This window comes from Canis lupus, chromosome 9, assembly GCF_003254725.2.
Source record: "Canis lupus dingo isolate Sandy chromosome 9, ASM325472v2, whole genome shotgun sequence".
In the NCBI taxonomy this organism is placed as follows: domain Eukaryota; kingdom Metazoa; phylum Chordata; class Mammalia; order Carnivora; family Canidae; genus Canis; species Canis lupus.
This window is the reverse complement of record NC_064251.1, coordinates 14,717,834-14,729,687: the sequence shown is the minus strand read 5'-3', so window position 1 is coordinate 14,729,687 and position 11,854 is coordinate 14,717,834. Positions and strand designations below refer to the sequence as shown.

At 57.5% G+C, this 11,854-nt stretch overlaps 1 protein-coding gene across 8 annotated transcripts in view; it reads right to left on the bottom strand.

Annotated features, from left to right (window-relative positions):
* The window catches only part of SCN4A (sodium voltage-gated channel alpha subunit 4), a 44,204-nt gene continuing 32,350 nt past the window's right edge, over window positions 1–11,854 (bottom strand). For all 8 annotated transcript variants that reach the window (XM_049113973.1, XM_049113974.1, XM_049113972.1 and 5 more), the window contains 10 exons: window positions 10,119–10,251; window positions 9,329–9,483; window positions 8,638–8,811; window positions 8,392–8,514; window positions 6,560–6,838; window positions 6,247–6,300; window positions 5,625–5,762; window positions 5,038–5,142; window positions 4,058–4,328; window positions 1–3,287 (listed from right to left, as the gene is read on the bottom strand). In XM_049113973.1, the coding sequence (XP_048969930.1) occupies window positions 2,062–3,287; window positions 4,058–4,328; window positions 5,038–5,142; window positions 5,625–5,762; window positions 6,247–6,300; window positions 6,560–6,838; window positions 8,392–8,514; window positions 8,638–8,811; window positions 9,329–9,483; window positions 10,119–10,251 (2,658 nt within the window). In that variant the 3' untranslated portion in view covers window positions 1–2,061. The remainder of the gene's footprint in view (window positions 3,288–4,057; window positions 4,329–5,037; window positions 5,143–5,624; window positions 5,763–6,246; window positions 6,301–6,559; window positions 6,839–8,391; window positions 8,515–8,637; window positions 8,812–9,328; window positions 9,484–10,118; window positions 10,252–11,854) is intronic.

Sequence of the window (11,854 nt, the reverse complement as noted above, 5' to 3'; positions counted from 1 at the left end):
TGAGAGGGACCAGGGAGAGATTTATTATAAGAACTGTACAAAGGAGCCTGCCTGCCAGACTGGTTTGGGTCTGTTCCCACCCAGACAGAGTGGGAGTGGGAGTGGGTGTGGGTGTGCAGGGGAGGGGGCCACAGGCTGGGGAGGCTCTACAGGCTGTATGCAGTCCAGTGGTGAGTATCCAGTCCAACAGATGCTGAGGCTCTTGGGGCCACCCCAGTCTAGGGCCCCAGTTTGAGGGGAGGGCAGTGGACAGGGTGCTGGACAGGGAGGAGGCTGCCCTCTCTGGGACGCATCTTCTGATGGAAGACAGAACAGTTGCAGGAAGGTAGAAGGAGTGAGGCCTCCTTCCATAGAGGCCACAGGCAAGAGACAGGGGGCAGGGCTGGGGCAGTAGGTGTGATGAAGAGAATGGGAGCAAGGAGAATGGGTGGCCAGGAGGCCAGAGAGCAGGTCAGACAGAAAGGAAGGCTCTGGCCTGTGGGCACATGCACACATACACCCCCACACGCACCCACACCCACATTGTTTTGGAGGTTTTGCTGCTTCCTGAGTTTTAATCAAACTATTCACAAGAAACAAGAAGAAAGAGAAGAGGAACTAAAGTCCACAGCGACTCAACGTCAAACCTTACTACGCATGTTCACACTCATCCACACACAGCACAGACACACACATAGGAGGCACACACACACACACACACCAGTCAGACTCTACAGGGGCACACTGACACAACACACACACGCAGAGGCAGGACACAGTGCTTTGTGTACTGGAACACACACACAGCTGCACACAGAGGCATGAGGCAGACATAAGGCACACACACACATGAATAAATCCAGCGATGCCTGAGCAGTTGTCTCACTCCCTCCTCTGAGCTTGGCCTCCGTGTGTTCTCTGGGAACCAGAAGAGGCCTGGCACTGCCATGCCCGGACCGGTGATGCCAACAAAAATGCTTCCCAGCTTTCCAGTTGGGAAAGTTGGAAGTTGGAAGGTTGGGCCTGAACCAGGTAGCTGTGCATGTCCCAGTGTCGAAATCTCTAACATGGGCTCAATAACACTCTTAGGATCACTTTGAGGAGGGGGAGAAAAGGATGAAGAGGGAGGAAGAGAAGGGTGTGGTGGGGGGTAACAGGGGTCTCAAGGCTCAGTGAGGCTACAGAGAGCCCCCGATGGTGCTAATGGAGGAGTGAGGAAGGGAGGGAGGGAACAGAAATCTACTTCCTGAGCTCCAGGGTCCCTGCCCCCACCCCAGGTCTGGGTGCTCAGGCCAAGGAAGCCCCCAGTGCAGTGACACAGCTGGCGTGACCCCACCTATCCCAACCTGCCATGCTTCCTAGAGAAAGAGGATTCTCAAGTGGAATCCTTCCCCCTGCTCTTCCCCCAGGGGCCAGCCAGGGGAGTCAGGCGCTGCACAATGGACAAAGCAGGAAATGGGTTCGGGGTCACAACCCCAACTGGATGCATCAGGATCCAGTGACCAGTCACGCTTGGGGAGCCACTTCAGGACCAGTGATGTTTCTCTTCTCCAGGGAATTTGTGAGCTGGCAGGATGAAGCTGGATCCCAGTCAGGGGAGGGCTGGTAGGCCCTGAGGTCAGGTGTCCGCTCTCACTGAGGTTAAGACATCTTTATCTGGGAGGGGCCTGGGGGGGCCTGAGCCACTTCCTGGGGAGAGGCCTAGAGCCCTTAAGACTCTGGTGGCAGGAGGGCACTAATCCCTCCATTGTAGGCTGGCTCCTCACTCACAAGGGGGGCAGAGATTTCTGATGTTCTGACCTCCCCGAAGAGGAGAGGCAGCAGGGCCCACAAGGAGGTGAGAGCAGCTTGAAATGAGAAACCATGGAAGCGGTGGGTGATGGGGACCTCTGGCCCAATGTGGAGCCTCCGAGTGCAATTCCCATTTTCCATGGCCTGGCTGTCAGCCCCAGCATGGCCAGATCCTGTCCGCGACAGGGAGCCGATCAGTTGCAGACTCAAAGCCCTGCTCCCTCAGCAGGCAGGCACCATGAGGGAGATTGGGGACTGTGCCAGGCTCAGCTGGCCACCTCACTGCTGCTACTAGACAAGAGACTCTTTGACCCCCGGGCGCACTGTCTGCCCTGGGGGTGGGGAGGGAGGGAGGACAGCCTCTGAGGGGCTGATGGGCGTGAGCCCTATGGCAGGTCCCGAGTCTCCTGTTGAGCCCCTTTCCTCACCCGTGCTCTGCACACTGCTGTTCCCATTCTCGTGGCCATACATCTTGCTCATGGTGTTGGCTATCAGGCCCTCCTTCTCTGGGCCCCCATCCCCACTGCCGTCCTGGCTGTGGCGGTACATGTAGGATGCCTGCTTCACGGTCCTCTGGAGCAGGTGCCGGCGGTAGGCCCTCTGGATCTTGATGGCACACACCTCCTCGTGCTTCCTCTTGAGGGTGGTGGTGATGGGCTCATAGGAGACCTTGGATGGGTTGGCAGCCATGAACTTCTCCTCCATGGTCTCCTTGAGAGCATCCATTTCCCCAGAGTCACCCAGGACCTCTTTGGTGAGGGCAAAGAGGATGTCCAGGCAGTGGATTTTGTCTCCTGGGACCATGGGCAGGTCCAGCGTGATGAGCTTGATCTTGTTGGGCTTGGCAATCCTCAGCGGCTCCTGCAGAGTGTCCACAAAGTCTGAGAGGCGGCTGTAGGCAATGAACTGCGTGGCGTCAGGGTCAAACTTCTCCCACGTCTCATAGAACATCTCGAAGTCATCCTCACCAAGGGGCTCACTGCTCTCCTCGGTGGCCACGTTGAAGTTCTCGAGGATGATAGCAATGTACATGTTGACCACGATGAGGAAGGAGATGATGATGTAACTGCAGAAGAAGCAGATGCCGATGGAGGGGTTGCCACAGTCACCCTTGATACTGGTGCCTGGGTTCTCGAGTGTAGGGTCACAGTCAGGGGGCCCGCTGTTGAGGATTGGGTTGAGGAGCCCGTCCCAGCCAGCTGACGTGGTGATCTCGAAGAGGCAGATGATGCTATTGCCAAAGGTTTCAAAGTTGAACATGTCATCGATGCCCGATTCTTTCTTGACATAGGCAAAGTTGGACATGCCAAAGATGGAGTAGATAAACATGACCAAGAAGAGCAGGAGGCCAATGTTGAAGAGGGCAGGCAGGGACATCATGAGGGCAAAGAGCAGAGTCCGGATGCCCTTGGCCCCTCGGATCAGCCGCAGAACACGCCCGATCCGAGCCAGGCGGATCACTCGGAACAGTGTGGGTGACACGAAGTATTTCTGGATCAAATCGGAGAGCGCGAGGCCTGCAGGGAACAAGTGGTGAGGAGCACTGTCCTTGGGGTGGGAGGTTAGATCAGGGAGTGGGGGCAAGGGAGACTCAAGGGGACCTGGCTTGGTGTGCTCTTCCTTGGAAAGGAAGCAACAGAAGCACAGTCTAAATGACCTGGCCCGTGAGGCTGGGCTCTCCTAGGGTCCTGGGGCTAGGGTTACACTGTAGCTGGAAGGAGGTGAGATACACCCAAGTTGATAGAGAGAGGGTAAGGCTGACTCCTAAGGCTGTTTGCAGATGCCACAGATGAGACAGAGAGGGAAGACAGCTCTGTGTGTGACTCTGAGCATGACATTTAACTTGTTTATAATTCAGTTTCCTCCTCTGTAAGGCAGAGGTGGTAACAGTCCCTGCCTCCTGGGATGGCACAGTGTCAGGCAAATAGTAAATGATCAATAAGTGGTAGTTAGTTGCTATCATAATTACACATGTGTCTATGCACTTCTGTGTGTATGGATGATACTAGAACCATCTTATGTCTTCCACTAGGCACATGGACCTGAGTGTGCATCTACTGGTAGGTAAATGTTTCTAGAAGCATATTCACGTGTATGCAGGTGACAGATTGCCTATGAGCCCATCCTATGTATCTTTGTGCCTTAAGTGTGAATGCCAGGTGCATATTGCACATGCGTATGTGTAAATGTATGTGTGAGCTTTCCAGGTGTGAGAGCAGGTGTGTGTACATAAGGATGGGAGCAACGGGCCTTCCAGAATGACTCAGCCCAGCCTGGCCCTGCTCACCCACAATGGACAGGATGACAACCACAAAGTCGAAGATGTTCCAGCCGACGGTGAAGTAGTACTGGCGCAGGGCAAGCATCTTGAGCACACACTCCCCAGTGAAGATGATGATGAAGATCATGTTGATATTGTACAGGATGTCCACTTTGAGTTGGCTCTGGTCGTCTGTTTCCACCATCATGGTGACCATGTTGAGGCAGATAAGGATCATGATCGTGATGTCAAACACCTGCTTAGTCACGCAGTCGTACACCATGCCCTGGATCTTGTTCTGCAGCATGGTTAGGAGTGCAGGGGTGCAGGTGGGTAGATGTGGGGGGCAGTGGTCAGGACCCACACAGGATGTGGACAGGCAGGAGACACAAGATGACACAACAGCATGACACAGAGAGAGAGAGAGACAGACAGACAGAGACAGAGACAGAGAAAGAGAGAGTGGGGTGTGTGTGTCAGGGCTTGTGGCCATGAGAGAGGAGGGGATAGAGGGGGTAGAGTTGGCCATGGCAAGGAGGGGATACCCATCAGAACAGGCCATTCTTTGGGGTCCATGGGTATCTTCCTTACTCTAGGACCCTTCCTCTCATCAAGGCCCCCAGCAACCTCTCATTCTTCTTCCACAGTCATCACTCACTGGGGAAGGTGTCTGGACATCCTCTTCCTCCTACTTCTAGGGGCCCTTGCCCCAGAGGTCATCAGTTGAAGGAGTGGGTAGACACTGGGAGGCTGTGCAGGGCCGGGTGAGGGGCAAACCAGTGACTGGGGTCGATCAGGCAGCTGCTGCTCCCACACATGGTGCCTCTGAGCAGTTATAAAGAGGCACATTCCCCTGGCAGGGAACCCAGCTTCCTTGCAGGTGGACTCAGCCTCACGCCAGGGATATGGGCTGGTGGGCAGAACTTAGCTTGCATTTTACCCCCATGGGCCCCCTTGGGCAGGAGGTTCATACAGGTTGGAGGAGGAGGGGCTCAGAGGGCTGGTACCTGGGGCCGGGGAATTGGCTTCTGAGGCTTCTTGGAGCCAAGCTTCTTCATGGCATTATAGTATTTCTTCTGTTCCTCCGTCATGAAGATGTCTTTCCCTCCAAAGTATAGTGGGATGGTGCCTATAAGTTTGGAGGCCTCTCTTCTCTGCCTCTGGGACCCCCTACCTCAGGCACCACCCTTAAGGCAGCCCCCCTACCAGCAGGGGGACCTGGAGGGCCCAGAGATAGGGGCTGAGGGAGGGAGGGAGGGGAAGGGGGACTCTGTCCAGACAAGGAACAGAGGGGAGGTGGAGGGAAGGGGACAAGCACTGGCTCGTAGCCTGTTTGGGGCCGGATGCTTTTCAGCAATATCTTGCTGCCTCCTCTGAATGATGACCCAGCCAGGTAGGTAGCACCAACCTCATTTCTTAATAAGGTAACCAGAGTTCACAGAGGCCAAGTGACTGTTCAAAGTCACCAGGGAGAACCTGAACCCAGGCCGGCTGCCCCAGTCCCGCTGCCAGTGGCAGCACAGTGGGTGCTGAGGTGGCAGGTGGGAATATATGAAGGGACCAGTGAGTGCAGGGAGGGTGGGTGGATACTCATCTTCTTCTTCTGCTGGTTGAAGTTGTCGATGATGACGCCGATAAAGAGGTTGAGGGTGAAGAAGGACCCGAAGATGATGAAGATGACAAAATAGAGGTACATGTAGATGTTCACCTCATACTGTGGCTGTTCTTCCTTCTGCAGAGGACACAGGGCAGGATGGGATGGGGCTCCAAGATGGGATGGGGATGGGATGTGATGGGATGCGATGGGATGGGATGGGATGGGGATGGGGATGGGGATGGGACAGGATGGAACAAGATAGAATGAGGATGGGATGGGATGGGGCTGGGATGGGATGAGATAGGAGGGGAAGGGATGGGACAGGATGGGATGGGATGGGAGAGGATGGGATGGGATAGGATGGGGATGGAACAGGATGGGATGGGACAGGATAGGGAGGTTGGGGGGAGTATGTTGGCTGCTCCCGGCTCCCCATCTCACTGTGGGCAGGAGGAGTCTGGGACCCAGAGGTGGATCCTTCCACCCCCAGGTTGCTGATTTTGGGGGCTCCTGAGGAGGTGGAATGGGGGTGGGGTTGGGCAGAACTGTCATTGTGCCTCTGATCTGCGTCCTCTCCCCTGGCTCACTTGCCAGCCACATCTCAGTGAGCCCCACTCACCTCCCGGGAGTCCACGGCTGCATACATGATGTCCATCCAGCCCTTGAAGGTGGCCTGGGGAGTGTGGTTGGGTGTGAGGAGAGGGGCTGCTTCTCATTTCCACCATCCGTGAGTCTCCCTCCTCACCCCAGCCTGATCCTCCCCAGAGCACGACATAGAGACCACGGAGGTCTAGATACTACCTCTCGTGTCCCACAGCACTGGAAGCAGGGTGAGTGGCCTCCTAACAAGGAGTAGCAGTGGGCTCAGGTACATTGAGAATCTGGGAGCACCTCCATCCCAGTTTTGTGCAAGGGCAGCAGGCTACACTCACCACCTGCAGGAGGGAGAGGTAGCCTAGACCCACGTTGTCATAGTTGACCTTGACGTTGAGCCAGCGGACCTGGCCCGTGTGCATCAGGCTTTCACACTCGGACTTGTTGTTGACCTCAGAGATGTCGAACCTCTCAGAGGTGGTAGTGTTGATGCAGTAGTAGAACTTGCCAGCAAACAGGTTGACACCCATGATGCTGAAGATGAGCCAGAAGATGAGGCAGACAAGCAGCACATTCATGATGGAGGGGATGGCTCCCAAAAGGGCATTCACCACCACCTGCGGGGGCCGGGGGAGGGGTCACTGTCAGATCTTTACCAAGGCTCCTTTGGGACTGGGCTCCCTACCTACACTTACAAGGGGACCCATCGGGGCTGGGCACTGTTATTCAGGGAAGGCTTTCCGGAGGACGGTCAATCTGAGCTAGGCCTGGGGGAGAAGTCTGCTGGGCTCTAGTCTGGGGGGTGGGGTGGGGAAGTGAGGAGTAGGGTTAGGGGTGCTGCTGGCCTAGTGGTTGAAGAGGGCTCTCTGCTTGGCTGGAGCCATCAGCCCAGAGTCGGGGCACTAGGCTTCTCTGGAAGCAGCCTGGCCACGGGTCACTAGGCAGGAGACAAACACTCCTTCCTCGGCCCCCATAGGAAACTCAGCCCCCGTGACCCAGCCCCCTGCTCGTCTGCTCACAGCATTAGAGACGCGGACACAGAAATGAAGCCACGGGGGTCTTTAAAGCAGCAGGTCCCTGAGGCTGGAGCCCTGGGCCCTACTCCCCAGCCCTGGCCACATAAGCCAACTTCACTACGTCAGGCTGGACTAAATCTGAGAATTGTCTTTTTTCTTTTTTTTTTTTTTAAGATTTTATTTATTTATTCATGAGAGACACACACAGAGAGGCAGAGACATAGGCAGAGAAGCAGGCTCCCTGTGGGGAGCCCAATATGGGACTCAATCCCAGGACCCCGGGATCATGACCTGAGCCAAAGGCACTCAACCACTGAGCCACCCAGGTGCTCGAGATTTGTCTTTTTTCTTTTTTTTTTTTTTTTTTTTGAGATTTGTCTTTTTTCAAGGAGAAGCTGTTTCATGACCTCCAGACAGAGTGGGTGGCACAAACCTGGTGATGCCTCGGGTAGCTCTATTCTTGGCTGGGACACCAACCAGCTGCGTGGCCATGGGGGCAGGTCATTTCCCCTCAGTGAGGAGGGGTCCCTGGTTCTGATGGTGGGAGGGCCTAGCACGAACAGGAGGGAGCCACTTGGGCTGAGTGCACTGCTGGCCTGCAACCAGCTGCTCACAGAAGTTTATCCCTCTGTGTGGGTCTTGTTCCCAAAAGACTTCTCTTGCCTGGGGAAAATCCCATTTGTCTTGGCCAAACTCTATATTTACTGTCACTGTTCTTTAGGGCCTGAGGGAAGGGTGGGCAGGCTCAGAGCCTGGGAGCAGGCACCTGCCAGCTCATCCAGTTCTCAGAGTCCTGGTGGGCCCCAGTCTGAGCCTGGGAGGGACACCTATTCACCCACAGACCTGCTTTCCTTCTTCCTCCCTCCCTGCTACAGTACCCTCGTGGCCCCTCCTGGGAGCTGATGCAACCTCTGCTGCCCCCCAGCGGTGGCAGAGATGAGCTAAGGAGGGGCTGAGGCCAGGGTGGGCACTTGGGTGGGGTGGGAGGATATGGGGTGAGGGGCTCAAATCTGGACTTTAGCAGGACCCAGAGACCGAGGCCTCTCCTCCCCCAGTGGTGGCTGGAGTACAGACCTGTGCACCTTCCACCTTGCCCTGTTGTGGCTTCTCCCCCCAACTCCCTGGCCCTATTCAGAGCCTCTCTCGGCACCCACCCTCATGCCCTCAAATCGGGACAGAGCCCTCAGGGGACGCAGGGCCCGCAGCGTCCGCAGGGATTTGATGGGTCCTAGCTCCGAGTAGCCCAGCCAGTTGGCCACCAGACTGATGATGGAGACCTGCAGAGGGAGAGTGGGGTGGTCAGGGTGTGTGGGGCCTCAGGGCCAGGGCTTCCTAAGGTCCTGGGCCACAGGGACACCTCTGGGTCTGGCCTTGGGGCTGGGCGCTGGGGGAAGACTCACGTCCACAATGAGGAAGTCAAGCCAGCACCAGGCATTGGTGAAGTACACCTTGAAGCCATAGGCTACCCACTTGAGCAGCATCTCCACGATGAAGATGTAAGTGAAAACCTTGTCCGCGTACTCCAGGATGCTGCGGATGACTCGCCGCTGCTCAATATAGATATCCTCGAAGGCCTGGGGACACCAGCACGGCCAGGGGTGGCCAGGGCCCCAGATCCTGGGGCAGTGGCCACATCCCCCACCCCACCTAGGTGGCTGCTTCCTGGGGTCAGGCTATTGGCTTCTCCCAGAATCCCCGGGGCCCACCATGGGGGCGAGCCAGTGAGTTGGCCCACAGGGAGAACCCCCTCAGCAGCTCTTCCTCTAGGGGTGACAGTCATCTGCTTGGGGGCCTTCACAGTGACACATCTTCAACCCTGACTCAACATGCCCAGGGCCTTCCCACCTCTGTTCTCGCTGGCACCTATTGCTGGGGGTACCCACAGAGGTGGACCCCACCTGTCGCTTTAAGAAAATTAACACTTTCTACATCGCATCCTGCAACCACAAATGAGTCCCTTTAGGATTCTCTGGGATCAAGACTGTCCAGGCCTCGCCTGTCTAGTGGTGTGCAAAGGAGGGAGCCCCAGGAGGGCCTCCTTTGGGCCTGGCACCCGCCCCTCCCCAGCCTATCTCTCAGGGCAGTGCCTACCAAGGCTCCACTGCTAAGCAGGATCATGAAGACGATGAAGGTCTCGAACCAGTTGTGCTCGACAATCTTGAAGCAGGCCCTGCGGAGGGTCCACCACATCTTCCCACGGCCCTGGGAGATGTCCACGTAGAGGAAAGGGCAGCGTTGCACGCAGGCTGGGGGAGGCAAGGGGCAAGCACACCACATCACAGGACTGGGGGCTGCCTCCGGACATGGACACGCAGCCTGCCTGTTCCCACCACCTTCCCGGCTCAGCTGGTCCCATCCTCCCCACCTCCCCCAGGCACCCTTCCCGCGCCCTGGCCCTGTGGGCGGCAGTGTGTCTGAAGGGCTGGCTTGGTCTTTCTCTGCAGAGGGAGCCGAGGAGGGTCATTGTCTTAGAACAGCCCTTCCCAAGCACTTGCTATGTGCCAGGTCACACCCAGGGCCCCGTGGGATTCTGCACAACAGTCCTCCCAGGACGGTGCTATACCCACGGCCAAGCTCGAGGCTCAGCATGTCAGGGGCTGGGAGGCATCCCGAGCTCTGATGCCCCTTCCCGGGGCTGTGTTCCCCCCCAGGGTGTGTCAGCACCCAGGACCCAGGAGCATCTGGTGGGGGAGGGGGAGGGAGGCTCTGCATGCTTTTGGTGATGCACATCCTCAGATGTCCTTGAGGAGGCAGTTGTCTGGCGCTGGGCCAGGGCTGTTGCCCCCCACAGGGCTTGGCATGGTCTGTGCCTTCCAGGGGCTGCTGGGCTGGGGGAGGCACCAGGCAAGGTGGGGGTGCACGCACGCAGGCTTGCCCTCACCCTCCGTGAAGCACTCCTCAGGCTGCTCCCCTTCGGGGTTCTCTTCAGCCTGCTCCTCGGGGTCTTCCTCAGGGGGCTTATAGTCCGCGGTGCTGCAGACGGAGGAGTTCCCATCGAGGGGCTGCGGTGGCTTCTGCAGGGACCACAGGGTCACGTGACCCTTGGGTCCTCCCACCAGGTAAACGGAGGAGGTCAGGATGGGAGGCCAGCAGGGAGAGACCAGAAGGGAGAGACCAGAAGGGAGAGGAGAAAGAGGCGGTGGAGCTGACCTACTCAGTCATTCATTCACTGAATCCTGGCTCATGGAGCCAGCACTGTGGCCTTTGCAGAAGAGCCATAGTGCCCAAGGCAGCTGTGGTCCTGCCCCGCGGCACTTAGACTTGGAGCGGGGCAGGGCCGAGGCCTGGGAAGAGATCATGAGGACACAAGGAGGCAGGTGAGGGCATCAGGTAAGGGAGGAGGCTGGAGACAAGGGGGTGGTGGTGTGGAGTGGCTGATCTGGGCTGGGGGGTCCTGGGAAGAATGGGGTGGGGACAGCAGTGGAGCAGCGGAGTAAGAGGCCTGAGTGGACTTTTGAGGGAGCACAAGGGGTCAGAACGGAGCCGGGGCTGCCCTGACCCACAGGTGATGGCATGCAGTGTCCTTGAGCTCTGAGCCTTCCCATTCCCAGGGTCCACGGGGCTGAGGAATCCAGAAAGAATGGAAAACTTTCCCCAGCAGAAGCTCCAGCCTGGGGCCAAAGGAACCTGATGGGAGTGGGGCAGGGTGGGGGAGGCTGTTGTTCTGGCCCGGCCAGGCCTCCTGCACCTCTTGCTGGTGCTGTCTGGGGCCAGTGTTCCTGGACCTAGCTTCCCTCCTCCAGGGGACCCCTTCGTGGCTGGAGTGGAGGACCCTGAAGGGAAAGATGGAGAGGGCGGCTTGGGAGGGGGTAACTCTGGATCCAAAAGGGTAACCAGAAAGTCACACAGGTTTCCTTGTGCCCAGTTGAAAGAAAGGGAAACTGAGGCAAGCATTATTAGGTCAGCCAAGGCACCCACTATGCCACTTGCCCTGCCTGTGTGTCCCAACTCCCACAGTCACCCTTGGAGTCCTGTTTGCCCCCTTGAGAGCCCCAGAGTCCTGGCCCTGGGTGCTGTCCAGTCCTCCCCCACACCCGCTCATCATACCGAGGTTGGTGCCACATTTCCCTGGGTATTTATAGCTTGGCAGGCACTCAGCCCCCTGTAAGTCAGCGTGACACATATCTGGGGGGAATAAGGAGTCAAGAGCTTTCAGGGCAAAGTTCTTTCGGACTCCAGTGCCCAGCCAGGCCCAGGGCTGATGAGGTGCAGGGGGACGGGGTGGGGGGGCGGCTGTGCTGGTCCCTCCCTTGCCAGAGCTGGAGGATGGGCTTTGGGGCTTACAGTCAGTTCCCCTGGGGAGCTCCTGGGGTGACTACCAGCCCCTCTGTCACTCTTGCAGGGAAGGGGCAGGAGGAGGGGGGCATCTTCTGGGTGAGTAGGTCATGGCTACTACTGAGACTGCCCAGCTCTCTGCTCTCCTTGTACCCAATCCAATTGGCCCCCCAGCCCTCTCCACCCCTTGGGATCCTCAGCCCAGACCCAGCACTTTGGCCTGCACTGGGAGGTGTGGACCAGCCCAGTGGGATAATGGGAGGGACTTCAAGCCCAGAGGGGGATTGGAGAGGACTCTTGGGTCCCAACCCTGGAGCTAAGGTACCACAGGTAGGAACAACC